The 20,021-nt window shown below is 55.6% G+C and overlaps 6 protein-coding genes across 6 annotated transcripts; 5 read left to right on the forward strand and 1 right to left on the reverse strand.

Annotated features, from left to right (window-relative positions):
- Positions 1-150: 150 nt before the first annotated feature.
- Positions 151-4,462, forward strand: INS49_006494 (uncharacterized protein; the record flags this gene model as incomplete). Its single annotated transcript, XM_043167266.1, has 4 exons — positions 151-822; positions 899-1,090; positions 1,239-3,928; positions 3,991-4,462. 4 exons carry the CDS (start codon positions 151-153, stop codon positions 4,460-4,462), a joined length of 4,026 nt encoding a protein of 1,341 aa, XP_043028410.1.
- A 967-nt stretch (positions 4,463-5,429) lies between these two features.
- Positions 5,430-7,526, forward strand: INS49_006495 (uncharacterized protein; the record flags this gene model as incomplete). Its single annotated transcript, XM_043167267.1, has 1 exon — positions 5,430-7,526. One exon carries the CDS (start codon positions 5,430-5,432, stop codon positions 7,524-7,526), a length of 2,097 nt encoding a protein of 698 aa, XP_043028411.1.
- Positions 7,527-8,805: 1,279 nt separating this feature from the next.
- Positions 8,806-13,987, reverse strand: INS49_006496 (uncharacterized protein; the record flags this gene model as incomplete). Its single annotated transcript, XM_043167268.1, has 5 exons — positions 8,806-11,138; positions 11,409-11,499; positions 11,851-12,179; positions 12,300-13,837; positions 13,890-13,987. The coding sequence occupies 5 exons, from the start codon at positions 13,985-13,987 to the stop codon at positions 8,806-8,808; spliced, it is 4,389 nt and encodes a 1,462-aa protein (XP_043028412.1).
- Positions 13,988-14,520: 533 nt separating this feature from the next.
- INS49_006497 (uncharacterized protein) lies at positions 14,521-15,281 on the forward strand (the record flags this gene model as incomplete). Its single annotated transcript, XM_043167269.1, has 2 exons — positions 14,521-15,168; positions 15,234-15,281. 2 exons carry the CDS (start codon positions 14,521-14,523, stop codon positions 15,279-15,281), a joined length of 696 nt encoding a protein of 231 aa, XP_043028413.1.
- A 733-nt stretch (positions 15,282-16,014) lies between these two features.
- Positions 16,015-17,351, forward strand: INS49_006498 (uncharacterized protein; the record flags this gene model as incomplete). Its single annotated transcript, XM_043167270.1, has 3 exons — positions 16,015-16,437; positions 16,503-16,979; positions 17,046-17,351. 3 exons carry the CDS (start codon positions 16,015-16,017, stop codon positions 17,349-17,351), a joined length of 1,206 nt encoding a protein of 401 aa, XP_043028414.1.
- A 1,233-nt stretch (positions 17,352-18,584) lies between these two features.
- Positions 18,585-19,915, forward strand: INS49_006499 (uncharacterized protein; the record flags this gene model as incomplete). Its single annotated transcript, XM_043167271.1, has 3 exons — positions 18,585-19,049; positions 19,122-19,271; positions 19,385-19,915. 3 exons carry the CDS (start codon positions 18,585-18,587, stop codon positions 19,913-19,915), a joined length of 1,146 nt encoding a protein of 381 aa, XP_043028415.1.
- Positions 19,916-20,021: the final 106 nt, after the last annotated feature.

The following is a 20,021-nucleotide window of genomic DNA, read 5'->3' on the forward strand; positions in this document are numbered from 1 at the left end:
CCCCGATTGAACCGTTGCATTGCCTGTGTGTCTGGACTGTGAATGCACCCGTGCCCTTCGTCGCAACCCCTGATTTGTTTACCGACCAGGATGAGCCATCGACACCTCCCACTGCCGCGATAGTTTCCTCACTCGACCCCAACCTCCGACATGGCTGACTCCGGCGCGGCGCCGGCCAACCCGGCTGTCGACAAACCCTCCGTCCCTCCCAACCCTTCCACGTCGCCGCAGAAGCACCCCAGCCCGGCAATCCCCCTAGGCCTGCAAGAAGCTGCCCTCGACTCCCCGACCTTCCGATGCGTCGCCGTCCATTTTGCCGAGCAGGTCGAGCAGGTCGAGCGATGGCTCGACGGCTACATGAAGTCATGCTCGAAGGTCGTCCACGACATCCTCGCCCTCGAGGAGACCATCCAAGGCTTCCTGGGCAAGACCATGCCGCCCCTGGCCGTCACGACCGATGGCCCCATCGACCCAGACTACACGATGCTCGCGCTGAGGAGGAGCAGCGACGGCCAGCGGGAATGGTGGAGCCAGATACTGGCGGTAATGCGCCGCATGGATAACCTGACCGTGGAGCCAGTCCGCTCATTCCTGATCGGGGAGCTGAAGACATTCAAGGAGACGAGGAGGACGCTGGAGACTACACAGAAGGTGTTTGATACCACGCTGGCACGCTACGTGGCGCAGAGCAAGGCAAAGGAGCCGTCTTCGTTGCGTGAGGATGCCTTTGCCGTCTACGAGACCCGCAAGGCGTACCTCAAGGCGTCAATGGACTTTTGCCAGCTTGCGCCGCAGATCCGCTTCTCCCTCGACAAGTTGCTTGTCCGCATATCCGTCGACATGTGGCGAGATGAAGCGATGGCGTGACAGCTCATACGCGTCTAACAAGTATGCCCAGGAGATGGACCGCGTCAGAGGATGGTCGAAGGAGATGGAGGCCAGCGAGGCCCTGTTCAAGCGCGAGCTGCAGGCCGCTAGGAGGGACGTCGGCGAAAACGCGGTGGCCTCGTTCAAGCCCTCTCGCGAACTGGAAGACTACAACATATCAACGGTTGCCTTTCTCGGCTCTAGGGGTCCCGTGAACGTCCAGGTGAAAGGAGGAGGGCGCTGTCGTCTCGGAGAAGCAAGGTTGGCTCTTCCTCCGGACCATCACAGGAAAGCCTGCCAGAACGAATTGGATCAGGCGTTGGTACTACTGCCGAAATGGAATCTTCGGATGGCTGGTCCAAGGGCCGCAGGGTGTTCTCCAAGGCGACGAGATCGGCGTGCTTCTTTGCGGCGCTCGCCCTGCGGTCTCAGAGGAACGGCGCTTCTGCTTCGAGGTCAAGACCAAGTCTCAAAACATAATGCTACAGGCCGAGACCCAGGCGGAACTGGAGCAATGGATCGAGGTCTTCGAGATCGCCAAGAAGCAGGCATTTGATGCGAGTGTGGCCAGAGATGCCAGCACACTGCCCGGGGGTATTGACCCCGCCTTCGCCATCACTCCGCCTACCATCCCCGAGTTCTCGGCCAAGTCTCTGGAGGGATTTGAAGACGGCACGGAGAGATCCGCCACGCTGCCAGTGCCTGGCAATGATGGATCAGCGACACGGTCTTCGTTTGAAGTAGGCGCCGCGCCGCGCCGCTCCGTCACAGGCCTGGCACGGGACATTGCTAGAGACCTCCCACGTGAGGAGGGCGAAAGTGGCAGAGAGCATGCTGCACGCATCATGCAGAGGTTGGAACTGCACCGAAAGTTACCCCTTGCGCGTGGCGAGTCATCAGGCATAGCCGGCCTGATTTCTGCCAGTTCCAACCTCCTGCCTGGATATGCTGCCTACAATCAATCTGTAACAAACCTCGGTCGCTCTCTGCCAGCCTTACAACCTATAAGCGAAATGAATGGTAGCAGCCTCGCGCCTCCCACGCTAGCCAAAGCCCCTACAGCGACGTCTCTCAGCAAGACAGCCCTGTCCGTGAGCGCTGAACGGTCCGTCACCTCGGACAGCAACAGCAGCCTGAGCTTGCCAACGGCTGTGGTTGCCAATTACTGGGGCAGCATCCCCTGGAGTACACTGTACCCGCCCAGGGAGGACGACACGACGCACCTTAGACTGGACGACGATCCACTGCTCTCAGCGAACGCGCAGACACTTCCTGCTAGTGAAGCCACCTCGAATCAGGGCAGCCATGCGCCCTCGACTCTCCATCGGAAGACTCTGAGCGCCGGAGGTAACGCCTCCGACTTCAGAGTCTTGGAGAAGCCAACCGGCGAGACATTCCCACAGAAATACCCGGTCGAGCTCAAGGCACATCATCCACAGTTCAGACTATTATTTCCCAATGTGTCGCTCGACGAGAAGTTGGTGATGGTATTCAATGCTGCCTGGACGAGCACTTCGGTCGAGGGATCTGCTAGCAACCATGGCATTATGGGCAATGGCCGCATCTATGTCACTTCGGACAACATGTACTTCTATGGTCACCAGATGGGCTTAGTGGTCACTTACACCCTCAGTTTGGACATCATCTCAGAGGTTACGGCGGCTCCGGGCAGGGACTGCGACTTCTTATTCCTGCACCTCAGCCACAAGATGAGTACGGACGGATTGACCCGCATCACCATCAAGACATTCCTGATGGATCTGGGACTCCTTCATTCCCGGCTGAATCTCCTTATTGATGATCTTCAGGCTGAGGAGCCAATGGAAGTCCCGGAGGTCATAGCTGCGCTCTTGAACCTGGAGAGCGACGAGTACGAGAAGAAAAGCCCCAGTGCGGAGAGTTGGGAAGAGGTTTCCCCGAACACCCCGATCGATGATGGCACTGCCTCGGGCAGACCGGTCTTTAAGGGTGGCTATGGTGCCAGAGATAGGTCATCAAGACAGGTGCGGAAACCGGTTCCCAAATTCCAGCTCCCAGTGCACCCAGTTGTGTACGAGCCTGAGGGTATGGGTGAAGCGGTCGAAGAGCGCCACTTTGAGATCAGCGCAAAGGCATGCTTCCACGTACTATTTGGCGACAAGTCATTCATCTTCCCCAAACTCTACTTCGAGCGGCGCGCCAAGGAGATCGCCCAGGGGCCGTGGCAACTCATTGATCATGGCAAGATGAAGCGAGATTTCAAGTTCAAGGTCGATTCGGTCGGCTTCATGGGCCGGGCCAAACACGGCGAGGATGTGGCCGACTTCCAGCTCATTGACGTGTTCAGCGACCACATCACCTACCTGGTCACACACGTCAAAACACCCTGGCATCTTCCTCATTCGCATGCGTTCAAGCTGATCACCAAGGTCGTCATCACGCACGTCGCCAAGTCCAAGTGCAAGCTTGCTCTGTACACCAAGGTGGAGTGGTCTAAAACGCCACCTCTGTCCAAGGCCCTCGTGCAGCGACAGGCTCTCGAGGATGCACGGCGCGACGCGGAAGAACTGGCGGAAGTGGCGACAGACCAGGTGCGCAAACTGGGCCCGCACAGCCGCACGAAGAGGGCGATCCAGGTGTATGGCAACATTGGGGGGCAGCAGCAGGTGGTCGTGTTCACCCCTGGGGAAGCATCGCAGACAAGCGAGGCGGGGCTGAAGAAGAGCTCACAGATGATCCAGCCTCGAACATTGACGGAAATGATGTTCGAGACGGTGAGAAGTTTCATGGAGAGCGTCGCAACGAGCCTGCTGATGTGGACTTTTGCGGGCGTGCAAAAGATCTTCAGCGTTGTGACCGCGCACCGGGTGATATTGGCTGTGCTGGCTCTGAGCGTCCTCACGAACCTTGCCTTCACGGGCCGCGAGGGGTCGACATGGTGGACGGAAAGGAGCGCGGCGAAGTTCATGGGGCGGATGGGTGTTGGTCCCAACGTTATGATGAGCAAGGCCGTCTACATTGCGGATCTTGACGAGGCAGCGCTGTCTTCGGTGGTTGCGGCTCCTGGGGGGGACAGCGAATGGTAAGTTGCCGCTCGTCATCTTGAACACTCCAGGTTCAGTCACTGACACGACACCACCCTAGTTACAATACATTCCGCCAGATCCTAAACACGACGTCCCTCGACTCGTCGTACGAAGAGGCCGGCGCAGTCCTGACCTCGACCACCAGCAGGGCCACGGCCCGCCAACTACGGCGCACCCGCCAGCGACTCGGGTCGTACCGCCACGACCTGCTTGTCGCGATGCGGGTTGTGAACAAGATCGAGAAGGAGATGATCCAGAGCGAGTGGGAGAACTGGCTCGCGGACGAGAACCTGCGGTGTGACCAGGTCAAGATGATGCTGTATGAGAAGGGGAGCACCAGCAGCAGCGGCAGCAGCAGCAAAGCGACACCTAGCGCTGCGGGCGTCGGTGCTGGCGGGCAGAAAGTCATGCGGCCCATCGATGAGAAGAGAGTCGAGGCCCTTACGCAGTGGCACGCCGAGTACTGCGGGAGCTGCAAGCTGGAGAAGGACATGGCGCTTGCGAAGAGGATGAAGATGGTTGACGTGTAAAAGGAAGGCGTCTTTATGCGCCTTGTAATGGGATTGGCTGGTGCAATGGTAGATGGACTGGGGAGGTACATACATACATACGCGTGGTCATAAACATACGTGCAGATTTTCATACTGGAAGGGAGGGGACCATCAGGACAGCTGGGTAAACCTGGGCTCGTTATGCATTGCGATGTCATCAAGGGGTCTTCCACTCTTCTGTCTTTTCTTTTCTTTTCTTGTTTTTGTCACCGTATTCCTTCATGCGACAGCGCTTACACACAGATACCCGTGCGGTCTAGATAGTCTTCATTGAACACGGTTTTGTCTTTTGCAGCCTGTTCCTCCCTTTCTACGGTAGCTCATGTGATGAGTTCCTCGGCCTACAAGGTTGTAGTTTGTGTCTTGGAGCATTGGCTCCGGTTTCCCCATGGCCCCTGCTAAGCTCAAACCCACTGACGTCTGTCAGCATTCTAGCCCGGCCGTCTGGGCCAGGGGGAAAGCAGGTGGGGGAGGGGGGAAACCGGAGATGGGTTTCCAGTTGGAGTCGAGCTCGAGCTGAGCTGGGTCTGGCCTCTGGTTGAACAAGGATGACGTCAGTAAATACACGTCTCGGACGGACAAAGGCAGAGAAGGGGGTGGCTGCTGCAGACGGTCATCCTTTTCTTGTTCTTGTCTCTTGCTCTCAAATTGAAACTCGACAGGCAGAATCCCGCGGAGCGAGCAGGTCTACGGCCTTGGTTATGTGTGTTATCTAGCGGGACGTCAAATTGTTCTGTCATCGGCCTCACTGCCTCACAACCTTGACCCACTCATGCTTTCGCCTGGACGGTCACCGTATCCATCGTATTCGTCTCGTATAGACCACTCGGAAGCCCTGGGACATGAAATCCTTTTGCCCCAAAGACCGTCATTGCTAGCGAGTACTTACAGAATATCAACCTAACTCTACTTTTCCGCCGTCGCCCTCTGCGACCACGAGGTCACCATGTCTCATCATGAGCCACTGAAGGCTCTGGGGCCAATTGACTGGACAGCAGTCACGGGCGACGACATCAAGCACTTCCTGAACACGACCTTCCTCCACGCCCAGACTGTTGTCGACAGCATACCCGCAGCGACCAAGCCCCAGCAAATCGGCCGCGCGAGGAGCCACACCGACAGCTCCGTCGTCTTCGACCCTACCTCCCGCCACCACACCAACACTTCGGCAAGTGCGGATGCTTCAACAGCGGCCGCCGCCGCCCATGCGGCACAGCTGCAGAAGGAGTGGAAGGAGGTCAAGATTCCCCCACGCGACAACCCCTACAACATGAGCGTCTACAAGCTCGCCGGGAAGGACGGCCGCGGCGCCTGGTTCGCTAGGCGGAGCCTGCACGAGGGCATATCATTTGACAAGTTCAGGCTGGGGCTGGAGACCGAGTTTGGACATACCTTGCAGCACGCCACGGGCCCAGGCACGGGCAACGTCAGGGGCATTGGTGCAGAGAGGAAGGCCGAGCATCTGGAATGTGACGGGGTGGGCCAGGCTGACGTGTGGCTGTTGAACGCTCAATTTCCGGGGCCAACAACGCCGAGGGACTTTGTCACGCTCTTCCTGACCGGTACCAGCGGCGGTGACGACAAAAACAAGAGCAAGGGGCCGAGGCAGTTTATGATCGTGTCGAAGCCCTGCAACCACCCCCAATGTGCGCCCCGGTCGGCGTACATCAGGGGTAATTACGAGAGCGTGGAGCTGATCAGGGAGATCCCTATCGAGAAGCCACTGCGGCGGGTCAGGTCTTCAGTTGACATGAGACGGGAGGACATCCAGCTGCCGAGCCGGAAAACGGGTGGTGACATGGACATTGGCCAGGAGGCAGTCCTGCGTGCAGCCCAGAAACGAGCTGAGGCCAAGTCGGACGCTGGCCCTGGTGGTGAGAGAGGCCTGTCGCGATCACTCACCGGTCTGCCGCCCCGTGACCGTAACGAGGATTCGGAAGCCGGCAAGCCTGGCGAGGACACGGAAATGGCAATCGAGTGGGTCATGGTGACTCGATCTGACCCTGGAGGTAGCGTGCCAAGATTCATGGTCGAGAAAGGCACCCCTGGTGGTATAGTGACAGACGCTGGGAAATTCCTCAAGTGGCTGGACACGAGGACAGAACAGAATCTCGAGGACTCTCGCGCTGAAATCCCCGAGGATGAATCTCCAAAGAACAGTGTGGGTGAGACGACGACACCTAGACAGCACCAACCTTCTGCCAGTGTATCAAGACCGGCACAGCAACCCTCCCAAGCCGCAGCGGAGGAAGATGTACAACCAAGTGGTTTCTACAACATGATTGCTGGGGCTATAGGCGCTGCATCATCTATTGTGACGTCGCGGCTACCGGGTGTCGCCCACTCGACATCAGAGCTCGATTCCGACCTCCAAGACAGCGACTCGGACTCGGATGAATCAGAGCGTAGTTTCGCCTCTGCACAGGAGCCCGATGCCGAGACACCCTTGGCCAAAGTCCCCTCGGGAGGGGATCGTAGCTTAGGAGGAGGCGACATGGCGTCCATGCATTCCTCCAAGAGTGACGAATCGTCCACCAAGGCCGCAGTGTCGCAACACGAGAAGCACCTCAGGAAGCTGCAGGATCGGCACAGGAAACTCGCGGAGAAGATGGCGCGCCAGCAGGAGCGGGCCTCACAGGGCAAGTCGAATCAGGGCGACGACGGACTAGCTAAGCTTAAGGAGAAGCACGAAAAGGAGATTGCCCGGCAGGAGGAAAACTACAGGAAGGAAGTGAAGAAGATGGAGGAGAAGAAGCTGAAGGAAGAGAGGAAGGCCGAAGAGAGGAGAAAGAAGCAGCAGGAGAAGGACGAGCGGGCGAACGCCGCCATGCAGCTCGAAAAGGTCAAGGTAGAGAGGGACATGGCGCTCAAGCAGATCGACATCCTTAAGGAGCAGGTGGGCCAGCTACAGGCGCAGAACACGAAGCTCGTTGCGCAGCTGGGCAAGCTGGGCGGCGTGGCGAGTACGACTGATTTAGCCTTCAACGGGACGGCACCACTGGAGGACGGCAAGCTGTCACAGGCCTCGTCGCGGTCGAAATGATGCAGAAGTGAAGGGGAAGTTCGGTAGTTCCTGGTCGACCAAGCATACATCTGGGTTATGTTTTCCAAGCAACAAGCGTAGATTTTCCATACCCTTTTCCCTAGCATAGGAAACAGCATCTCTGGTTGCACTGTGCTGTCACTTGTATATCAAAAACAACGATTGTCTTCCACACCGCATATGATTCGAAACTTGAACGCTTCACGATGAAAGATTTTCCGAACAGTGAATTTGTCGACGAAACTGGAGGGCACATAGTCTGCACAGATGTCTGCCGCAGACTGCGCCCTTCAGGGTAAATGGAAGGGAAGCGGATGCTTGGGTGAGTTGTGAAACATGCTCGATATCTTATGAAAATTCATTAACGCCATCATATTGTTAGACAACGTGGCGCGGGTACGCGGTCGACAGGCCTTGGATCATCATCCCCCCTTTAACTTGAGTATCCAGGGCCTGGCACCTCATTGTTCTTTTTCAGCTGCTTACTCTGTTCGTTGCGGTTTGCAGTCCTACATCGTTGTTCTTCCTCTTAGTTGAGACTCATTGATGAGACGATGTTGATCTTTCCGTAGATTATTTCCGGATTTTCGAATTGTTCACTCAGGTACCTCATTATCCCAGGAGAATATATCCTATTAGAGACTATCCCATGTCTGGTCATCCCAAGGCTGGTCATCCCACAGCTGGTTATCCTATAGATGGTGATCCCATAGCTAATTATCTCATAGCTGTGATCCTATAGCTAGCTATCCTAGAGAAGGTTAGCCTAGGGCAGGTTATCCTACGGCAGGTTATCCTACGGCAGATTATCCTAAGGTAGTTCTTCTAGTAGAGGATATCCTCTTAAGTACTAACCTATACCAGTTTACCCCCAGAGAAGTCTATCCCAGAAAAGACTATCCTAGTAGGGGACATCTTATTGCGGAATTATATCATAAGAGGTTGTCCTATGAAAGTTTAATCCACATGAGCTTATTCCACTGGAGAATATCCCGTAAGAGTTTATCCCATAGGAGGTGATCCCAGAAGATATCCCATGACTGGTTATTCCAGAGCAGGCTATCCCGAGGCAGGTCGGCCCACAAGAGGTTGTCCCAGTTTCCACATACCATTGGACGACCAGATTGCAGAAACATGGTCATTCAGCTTGCAATTGGACAGTCATCTAATTGAGTAAAGGACAGGCAAAGCAGAGGTGATGATATTGTCACTGTGAATGGCGCCCGCGCCCAGCAGTTCTGGGATGTACAATATACAGTCGTAACCTATGCCAGACAGCCTAGACTCGATCCAACGATGACAACAGGAGCCCATGAAGTCTCGATGTTTGTCCAATGTCCTTTATTCTGGCCAGGGAGCTCGCAATCGCGGTATCCTTTTCACCCAGCAATTCAGCCATGGCCTGCCCGGACACTAAGACACGGTGGCACAGGGCAAATGCATCAGCCATCGAAGCCCATCCGAGCGGGCCGTCGTCCTGCCCGACCTGTACGGCTAGGACCTCCAGAGCCTTCTCCACCCACCCCTTCAACGCATCTAGCGAGCTGTCCATGACTAGCACCTTCCCGGCCACGCCATCATCACCTTCTGTCTGGTCATAGTCCCGCGGCAGGGACCTAAACACGTCAGCCCATCTCTGCGTCTCGCGGACCTCGTCTATAAACAGGTTCTGCTCCTCCACCGCGAATAGGCTCTCGTCCACCTCGAGCGCCTCAGCGAACTGCTGCTCGGGGGACGCCCAGGCGGTAAGGTCCTGCACGCCGATGTCGAGGGCGACGATCGGGTTCCCGGCCAGGCGGCAGGCGACGTAGGCCCTGAACTCATTGGTGTGGCCGAAGCGCTCCCGGAGCCACGAGAGCAAGGCGTCGGCCGCGTCGACCGCGACGAGGGGCTGTGGAGAAAGTACGTGGGGGTCCGGCGAGGTGACGAGCGCTGTGGCGACGGCGCCGACGTCGCGGATCTCGTCGTCGTCGTCGACGAGCGTGTTGTATAACGCTAGCAGGAAGGGCAGGTACGCCGCGTCGTTCCCGGCGGCGGAGCGCACAGCTGCCGCAAAAGACCTGATGGCCATGGCTGCTGCCATGCGCATGTCAAATGTGTTGCTGTCGTGCAGGGCGTCCGCGATGGCTTTGCCCCAGGCCCGCAGCCGCTGTTCGAACATGAAGAATGACAGCTGCCCGTTGTGCGGGAGCGTTTGGATTGCGATGACGGGCCCCGAGGCGAGGAGAATTGCATTCGCCAGGGCTGGGTTGATGCTGTCCAGGGTGGATCGCTGGAAGGACTCGAATTCTTCTGGTGCAGCTAGGTCCTGCAACTTGCCTTGGAAGATATGGTCATCCAGAAGCCCGGCCAGGTTTGTCAGGGCTTGTGCGCGGGCCTCCGGCACTTTTGTGTGCTCGCAGAGTTCGAGATACATCTTGCAAAGCTCAGGAGTTTGCGACTTGCCCCAGATCGTGGGAATGGCCTCGAGAAGCATGCATGCAGTGTCTGTGTCCCTGTCGAGGGCATCAAGGAGGCTGGACTTGAGTTCGTCAATGCTCTTGAGCGCTACTGCTTCTCGCAGAGACCTGGACCCTATCCGGTGGTCGAGGAGTGCTCTTGAGGTGAAGCTGTTCCTCCCTTGTGCGATTTTCAGGTTGGCGAATTGCTCGGCCTTGCTGGTCTGAATGTTCGCAGGAGGCGCGATCTGCTGTGTCAACGTGCGAATCTCAACGAAGGCGGCCCAAACTTCGGAAGATATTGTGGCATCCATCTCGAACTCTTGCAGCGTCTGTCCGAGAGCCCTGATCTCGTCTACAAAACTCGCAAGCTGAGAGTGCCCATCAAGCTCGGGTATTAACGTTTGACCGAGCAGCTGGCCTTGACTTCTGTCCATGGACGTTCTCTCCAAGAAGAATCTCACTGTGAGAAAGGTTCCATGCAGCCTGTTTGCCGAGCCCCGTGACTCTTCCAACAGACTCTTGACTGAAGAGAGCCAACGTTCACTCAAGAGGAAGGAGCATAGAGTCCGCGCGGCTATCTCGCGGACGTGCCATTGTTGGCTGCCCAGATACCTGGTGATCAGACTATACAACTCGTTGCGGTGAGACTCTGGGGGCCCGGCTCGCCGGATGATATCCAGCGCCGGGAAGACAGATTCGGCTGCTGAGCTTGAAGTCAAGGTTCCAGGTTCCATGGCCAGTTGTCCTGACTGCAGAAGGTTCAGGAGTATAGGCGGTAGAGACGGGTATTTGGTGTATGAGATACGAAGCGTCTTCCCGTCCCATCCGGCCTCCATGGCAGCTTTGCTGTCACCGGTACCGAACAGACTGTCCATCAGGCTACGCAGTAGTAAGAGCGCGCAATTCCTGATTGCCCAGACCTCTGCTTTCAAGCTATTTGTGGCAAGTTCGAGGCACTCTGGAAGGTAGCGTTCCACCTTTTTGCTGAGGAGCGAGCTCTTGAAGACCTCCTTGAGAGAATTAAAGGCGTGAACTTGGGGAAGGTTACTCCCATCCGTTTCTGAAACCGAGGCTGGTCGTTGTGCGATCTCCTCTAGCGTTCGCATCACCTGCTCAAACGACGGGCTGTCGGCGTTCGATGCTAAAATGGCAGTAATCAAAGCCGGTATACCTGCAGACCGTCTTGTGGTTGACCTCTGCGCATAAATGCACGATAGTGCCCCCTGGTACCAATCCTCTAGCAAGGATTGCTCGGCTTCGACAGGGGCAATGTGAGGATTTCGAGCGTTCTGGCAGCAGCAAGTGAAATTGAGCGAGACGCTTGAGAACGCACCCCGATGTCTCAAAGTAGAGAGCTGCGAGAATGCCAAATCGCCCACTCTCCGGAAAGCCTCAGGCGTTGGTAAGAGAAAGACAGCTGCACGGCTGAGCGCTAAATTACCCACGATAGTACGCTGGAGGTTACTAGACTCGTGAATGGCCCGGAAGCTGTAGCTTAGCAGGTCTTTGGTGTCGAGACCCTCGGTCGACTCCTGGTGCATGTTAATAGCCTACTACGGGACCCAAAGTGATACATTATAGGATGTGTAAACACAAAAGACGGGATCTACAAGGAAACCGGGGATTCACACCTGTAACAACGGAGGGTCAACGGTACCAACTCACACCATAGCTATAGCCAAATGGAGCACATGGCCCAGGTCTAATTCGCTTACCCACACCTAACACCAGGCGTGCAAATTGGGTGTGTGAGTTGGGCGTATGGGTGTTGGGTGTGGGTGTTGGGTGTAGCTGTTGGGTGAGGTGGTGATATACCGTTGTACCCTCCGTTGTTACGGGTGCGAAAATCCGTATTCTCTATAAAAGAAAGGGCCCATGCTTACCAGCTCCTTCCCCTCCGGAGAATCATCGCACAGCACGTAGCTAACAGCATTCCAAATCCGCACGCAAAGGTCAACGATCCAGGTCTGAGAAAGTGCAAGGCTCTGCAGCTGAGCTTCACTGTACCGAGCCTGTGAGAATACTTCCCACATGTATCTGACCGCGGCAAAGTCACCATGCACTGGCTCTGCCATAACTGCGTGGCCAAGGTCTTTTTCTGCCCCACTGATCTTGGCGTCCAAAGTATCCAGGGTCTGTGATAGTAGTGCTAGCCGTCTCTCAATTGTTGTTTCCCAGGCACAAAGCAGGCCAGCGGAGCGGGCGGCTCCATCTGAATGGTCCGCACGGCCGGTGCGAGATGCTTGAGCCGCTGCCCGAGAAGAGAATTCCGCCAGCAGCATCATCGGGGTGGTACATGCCGTACCACAGAATGCAACTTCCCTTTGCGTACACTCTGGTGGGAAGAGCATCAGAAGACCAGTGGCCGTCTCTCTGACGTCGTCGAAAGGGTCCATAATCAGGTCCAGGATGATGCGGATCCACTGCGGATCTTTGTATACGTTTTGTTCAGGCGCACCTGGATACTCTTTCCCGAGCTTCAAGACTGTCACCAAAGCCTTGAGAGCGGTAATATGCCGCTGGTAAGAAGCTGTGGGTGCCAGCTCCTGCCGTAGAAACTCTAAGTACCAGCTAAGGAACCTTTCGTGGGCCTCAAGAGTATCTCGCAGCCAGATCTCCCCAGCATTGGTGATCTCCTTTGCCCCTTTGCTTATGTGAGTGTTGACCCCTGTTTCCCGGACTTTAGAAGTCGAAGCTTTAGTCCTTGTGCGAGCTAAATCCTTTTCGAGTACAGAAATCGCCCCCTTGACCCTCTTGATCATGTTCTTCGAATGGCCTAGGATTTCGTTCCGAAATTTGGCATCAGGATCTGCGTGGCAGGATCTGAGATGCTTTTTCAAAAGCCCGAAGGCCATCATAGAGTAAGGCCGTGTACTAGACGAGGACGTTATCAGTAAGGACATGGCGAAGGATCGGACATCATAAGAATTGTGGAGCAAAAAGCGCTCCAGAACCTTGCCATCCAGCTCCACGGTACCCGTGGCTTTTGCTCGACCGGGATCTGGTTCGTTGACAATAGAGGCCTTTTTACCAAGTTCCAGGGCAGCAAGGTGTAGCAAAGCGGCAGTGTCTAGCTCACCACTGCGGGCGTGAACCTCATCCTCCGGCTGCACGTGGTGGAGCTCTTTCAGCAATGCAGTGGACAGGGCGCGATCAGACTTGAACAAGGGCGCCAAGAAATAGTTCTTGATACTCTCAAGTAATTCCGGGTTGGCCACCAAGGCTGCTTCGAGCCACCCTCGGATTGTTGCCGCATCGAGTGCCGGCGTTCTTGCCCCATGGCAGCCACGAGATGGGGAAGAACCATACAAGCCGCTGAATACGATGCCGAGGAGCTTTCCAGCAACCGGGCAGACGCAATGCAGTTCCATCCACCGGAATATCTCTACCACCCACTCCTGCCACAGAATGACGGCAGGCTGCTCGGAGAGGTCAGGCCGCATGGACTGATACATCTGCGCCACGTCTTCCAGAGTGAAGACGGACTTTGGAAGCAGATGGCTGAGGGCGGTAATGCAGGATTTAACGAGCGGGCGCGTCGATTTCCTTGCGATAATGGCAGATGTAGTGTGCAATAAGTCCGCCTTCACATCCTCCTTGACCTGGGGCAATGGATTCTGTGTGATTAGAAAGGACAGAAGGTCGAGTACCAATCTCATGGAACGGTGCTGGTCCTTCTCGTTCCACTCGATGAAGAAGTTGAACAGGTCCTGAGATGTTTTCTCTGAAAAAGCCCAAGCTGTCAGAGTATCGTCTCTTGATTTCGCGCATAGCTGAACAAAACCGCACAGCTTCACACATGCGTCCGCCGTGGAACCTCGAGGCTGGGAGGCATTTGCCAGCAGCTGCTGGAACAAGCCCTGGGCAGACCTGAGCGTGGGCGTCAATTTTGTTTCAACAACAAGCACAGGTCCTTACTCACGGAACAAGTTCCTCCTGTGGGCTCTTTTGAAGCCATCTAAAGAGGTCATTTGCATTGCTGCCGGGCCCCTCGAGGGGAGGGAACTCAACCGGTGCCATGCTTGGGGAGTCTCAGGAATTCGATTTGGGCAGATTCTGCACAAGAAAGATCATTGCTGTTGATACATTCATACAATATCGTATCATAACATCAAGAGCAATGAGTGTCGGTTCCACTTGAAAATGATAGGCCGGCATCTCATGCCTACGGCATCGAATTGGGAAAAAAGATTGCAGACTGCAGAACTGGGTATCCCGGTACGTACCTCCCCCGGCGAGCCTAAATTTTGTAAAGCCGTCATCCCTGCCCGCAGCAGAGGCCGGCCGAGCACGGACCTTCTGCGGTCACTCTAGCTTGGATGCGCGGTCCAGATGGTCCCCGGCGGCTGACGGCCGTCATCGCTTTTGAAGCTTGCTAGGAATAATTTTTCGAGGCTGCTTGGACTAAGGACCTCGACACTGGGCTGACTTGCTCCAACGCCCTGCCTCCACCCACGCAACAGCATCACGATAACCACCACACTGCATGCGCTTTTCGTGACACAACTCTTCTTCTTCTTCTTATCTCGTCTTGTGTATTACTACTTGCGAAAATGTCTTCCCTTTGGAACGCACTGACAGGGCAAAAGTCCTCCCAAAACAAGCCAGACCATAGCCATGCGCCGCCACCACCAGAACCCACCACTCACTTCACGCCCCCTCCCTTCGATCCATCCTCGGCGCAAGGTGTCGACTCCTTCCTGAACAGCTCCGCATTCGCAGACCCCTCACAATTACACCCCCTCGCCGGCCTCAACAAGGACGCCCTCGAGTACATCACCCTCGAGGAATCCGCAGTCTCCGACCTGCCCGGCGGGCAGTCTGTCCTCCCCTCGCGCGGCTTCACAGACGATCTCTGCTACGGCACTGGCATCACATACCTCTCCGCCCTGTCGATAGGTGGCGCATGGGGGTTGCAAGAGGGTCTCAGGCGCAGCGCCGGACAGGCGCCCAAGCTGAGGCTGAACTCGACACTGAACGCGATCACAAGGCGGGGTCCATTCCTGGGCAACTCGGCAGGCGTCGTTGCCATCGTGTACAACTGTGTCAACTCGTACATTGGATATCTGCGGGGGAAGCATGATGCGACCAACAGCATCGCGGCTGGCTTCCTGAGCGGGGCGTTGTTCAAGAGCACAAGGGGTCTGAGGCCGATGGCGATCTCGGGCGGGATCGTTGCATCCGTCGCTGGTGTATGGACGGTAAGTTGTGCACGATTAGGGGGTTGGCGGGGAATCAGATGAATTTGGCGCTGACGTCTTTCTAGGTCACACGCAAGACATTCTTCCCAGCACCGGAACAACACCACCCGTAAACCAAGGCGATATGACCTGGCGAAAACATCCTAATCGGACGAGCTCTATGATGCTCACGAACGGAGCCGGGAGATCTGGCTACCACATCGAGCGGACAGCTGGTGCGCGACCCTGCGCAGGGGCACCAGCTGATGACTGTGCCAAAAAGAGGGCTTAGCAAGGACGGGAGCAGAGGTGTCGCTCAATGATGATGGCTTCTCAAATAGGTGGGCTAATTCCATAGTCTTGTCGGTATAGTGACGAGCATAGCAACGGATGATCTCTCCTCATCTCTGAAACTTTGTAACATTAGAAGGGGACTTCACGACCATAGAAGGCTGGGGCCCAGGGCAGACAGTGTGTTCAGGCCCGAGGGAATAGAGGGAACTAAATCATATTCGTCCTAATTCCTCTCAATATCGTGGAGCAGTTTGACTTCATGTACACGGGTTGCTTTAAGTCAGATTAATGGAGAATCCGTGGTATGTCTGCGTTGTCCCTTGATCTTCACCCCCTCCGGTTACCACGGTCGATTTTCAAGGCAGGAAGGCGCTTCACATTCAATGTTTTCCTAGTACTGCCAACCCAGCGCCTGATTGTATACACTCACACGCTCGTTCCTTCCGGCCTCACTCCGCTATCTCGCCCCATCGCGTCCACCTGGCTAGGTCCCTTCTCACCACTACAGAGCCAAGACATACGGACCTCTCCTCACTCCTCGACCAGGGATCACCAAATAATACTTCCACCAAGATGACAGTGACCAATCCGACTGAAGCTGATGCGAACGGTGGTGCGGCGCATTCCACTTCTCTGGACGAAGCCCCAACACTCAACACCCGCCAACATCTCGAGTACCTTGTTGGACTGATTATCAATGAGTGGAAGAAGACCATGGTGAAATGGCATAACGCGTCAGCCGACGCGGTCACTGCGTCTGCTTTTCACGAGCTAGTCTTCTACAACCCCGACGAGGACTCTGTGATCAAGTTCCGCGTAGACAAAGTGCCTGACGCGATACACCACAAGGTCGACGCCCTGCAGCACATGCAGCGTGTCGGCCTCCCCCGCCTCCCGGCACTCATCGAGCTGGTGAGGGAGGAACTCGCGAAAGATCCGTTTGCCGATGATCCATATGAGGACGGCGACAGCAAAGAGACCAGCTTCACTGGCATGGTGAGCCTCCAGCCCTCCGGGTTTTCTTGTGTGCTATCTTCTAACATCAATGCGTTCCTCTGTAGCTCATCGAACTTGCCAAAAACCGAATTTTCATGGAATACGTCAAGTTCACGGAAAACGTTGAGAAAAAGGAGACGACATTTAATCTGAAGGTCGTCTTCGTCGATAAATCCGGCAACATGCGGCTGAAACAGTGCTGCCTCCAGCATGATACAGACTTTGCGTCGTTCCTTGTCCTGATGGACAACTACCCTCAAGAATTCAACCTCAACACCGTCTGGGCAGCATCTTTCTGGGTTGATAAGCTACGGGACCTCAAGAAGAAGGGTTACGATGGCCACCCCAAGCTCGTGGAGATTGAGCAGCTCATCGTCACACAGAAGGCCACAAACTATAATGATGTCCCCAAATGGATGTTCTACAAAACCAACCAACGGGTCGCCTACGCCGTACCCATCGAGAATGAGCATGATTTCAAGCATGTCATCAACATCGTCACCAATCCTGCTAAGGATAATCGGCTGGCATGCATGATCAGGGTATGTCGTCTTGCCCTCCCGTCTACAGGCATGTGACGCCCAGACTGACATCTTTGTATACTGTAGGCTGTGGACAAGGACTTGATATACATATCTGATGAGCTCAAGTTCTTCGAGAAGAATCTTCAGGAGAGTGGTTCCCCCAGCAACCAGGCAGGTTCGCAGCATACTGGAGGCGACCCGGGCAACCAGCAGCCCAATGACGAGCGTGCGCCTGGGATCGACAGCTTCACTATCGATGACTGTTCATTTGACTTGCTTGCCAGGACTCTTGGTGTTGGGTTTAATTGGGCCTTCTTGAGTGATGACGATGATGAAGAGGAGGACAGGCAGCTCCCATGGAGCTTGGTGAAGAACTTTGATAAGAGCTAGGAAGTATGTTCGGCGCTTCAGGATTCTGAGCGTTTTGAAGCCCGGAGTTGAATATCAAGGCCAACAATTTGACAGAGCTAGCTGGCAGCCACAGTTTGTAGGGTTTTTACCTGTCGGGAAATTTCTTGTAGGCCCATGAGACGAAAGACAGTAGCATACGATCCTGACTTCATCTTCTATTAGTGTTGGTCGGATTGTAATCGGGTAGAGGAGCAGTACTATGTGTTTTGAGCTGGCCTTGATGCACAGGAGGGTGGAACTCTGGTATAAATTCATTACTACCTGAGATCCGGTGGTGGTCCCGCTGTGTGGTCCCTAGACAATGAAAAGCCATTCATCGCAACTTGTCCTTTACCACTCTGCCGGCCAAATGCTGCCACATAGCCCCCATCAGTAGCACTTGATCTAACCGAAGCATGAACTTTACTACAGATCAATCTCAACAGCAGATCTGTGGCATTCCATCTGGTCAGCAACCATTCTGCTATCAATCCATGCTACGCGAAGCCTTGTTGAAATCCTGCCTCTACGACCTCGATAATTGAATCACCCCACCGAGACAAGCAAGATGTGCTACTGTTTGGGCTGGCCAGTCAAGGACGTCGAGTATGAGGCGGCTCCAAAATACAAAAACACCACGACGGGATACCGGTATCAGTGGAATGGGCAGTCGTGGGACCTGCAGGAGATCCAGGTGCCTACTGTAAGTAGCTGTTTGTTCCTTTTGTCTGTGTACCGCTAGAATTGATCAACGAGTTCTTTCCCCGTAGCACGAAGACCAAAGGTGACTGCTCCCTTGATTGCTTCCAGTGAAGCTTGAGACTTGCGGATAGCCTCTCCTGAGAAATCGCCTGCTCTTCAAATTTCACAACACTGCACCTCTTCGGAACAATCTCGGCCCATACATCTTTCTGTTTGTAGGCACTTCTTTGCAGACTTGCCCTTTTCCATACACTTTTGTTCAGGTTCGATCGATTTTCCAGTCGGTCAAGACTTCCATGGCCAGCGAAGCAGACCACCAGCACAGCAACTACCTTGCCGACTGTGAGTCCAGCGACTCTTGGCAGACCGTCAATGACTACCTTGCCGACTCTGACTCTGAGTCTAGCGATTCGTGGCAGACCATCAGCCCTCCGCCTGCTGCCTCTGCAAACATGAAGAGCTCCTTGAAGCCATCCAAGTCTCGACGTGTCACGATCCATAGCCCTTCAGAGGAAGACCTCCACGAGAGATATGCCGATCTTGGAGGTCGTCGAGCCCCCACTCCCTACGCCTTCTCGTCACTCAACCCCGGATGAGGACAACCGCAAGGCCACCACTGCTGCCAACACTGCCGCAAACGGTGCTTCCAGCGCTGCACCTCCTGGCGTCACGCCTTACAACGCGCCCGGTGGTACCGTACCTCAGCAAGGCCCCAACCAACTCTACACCCACGCCCTCCCTGCTCAAGCTCTCTTCAACACCAACCCAACAACAAACTTCGCACCCTATCCTTACTCAACCAACCAACCTGGTCAAGCAACCCCAACTTCTGTCAGCAACGGTACCAACATGGACGGATACCAGAACGCGTTCCCCAACAACGTCGGCCTGCATTTTCAGCCGCAGGTTCCAGACACCTCGCTTGGACCGATGACTCACGTCTACCAGCCGCGTTTCGACAACGGCTGTGTTGCCTTCCCTCACCCTGGCATCGTTGTATGTCAACCCTCATCCTTCGTTTCCATCTCCGCTCCACCTTTGACTCCCCTTCTTACAACCCCAATCCAGCCGGTTCGGCCTGTTACTTTTGCGCCGCAGCCACTCGTTGTCGCGCCGGCCGTCGCGCCGGTGCTGCCTACCTTGATTGCAAGTGCTCCAGTGTATACGACCTTGGGTTACAAGGGCGATGACGGAGTGGTAGCTCCACGCGTGCTTGTTGTGAGACGCGTCTAACCCCGCCTTGCCTCTCTTCTTCCAAACAGAAAGCTCTGTTTGCGAGGGCGCCTGCCTTGTTGTTTGAGCACTGTCGCTAACTCGTGTCTTACTCACAGGGTCCCCAAGGCGTCGCGGTTCCCATGCAAGCTGGCCCCGTCACCGCCCCCATCATGCCCGTCGTCGCGCAGCAGCCCTACCCGGCGCAGCCGATGATGCTCGGCGGTGGTCCCCCCGTCCAGGGCCCGCCCATGATGGTAGCAGGCGGCTTTGGCGGTGGCGGTGTGCCCCCCGGACAGCCGGTGCTTGTGCACGGAGGCCCCGCGCCCATGGGAATGGGAGGAGCGCCAATGATGCCAGGTAACTTTCCCACTCACTCCTCCCAGTTCCCCATCCACCACGAGCCCGCCACGGGTATCGGACAGACGGCTGGCGAGGTCGCTGCTGGTTTCATGACGAACCCTGAGCTCAACGAGCCACAGGATTTTAAGCCCGCCGACGACAGCCCCTCGCGCATGTACATGGTCCGCCAGCTCGACGGCCACTGGATCCAGATGCCCCGCGCCACGATCGATTATTTCGGAAAGGCAGCCCGTTGGTTTGTCACGCCTGAGGGAGTCTTCTACGCAGTGCGCTTAGAGGAGGCATGAAGGGAAGGAGTTGATGACGATGACAAGGATGGGGATGATGACATGGTCCGAAAAGGGGTTCTGGAGTTCTTTGCACATTCTCTGATCGATTTGGTTCAAGGGAGGG

Source organism: Diaporthe citri (assembly GCF_014595645.1).
Source record: "Diaporthe citri strain NFHF-8-4 chromosome Unknown scaffold_2, whole genome shotgun sequence".
Lineage (NCBI taxonomy): Eukaryota > Fungi > Ascomycota > Sordariomycetes > Diaporthales > Diaporthaceae > Diaporthe > Diaporthe citri.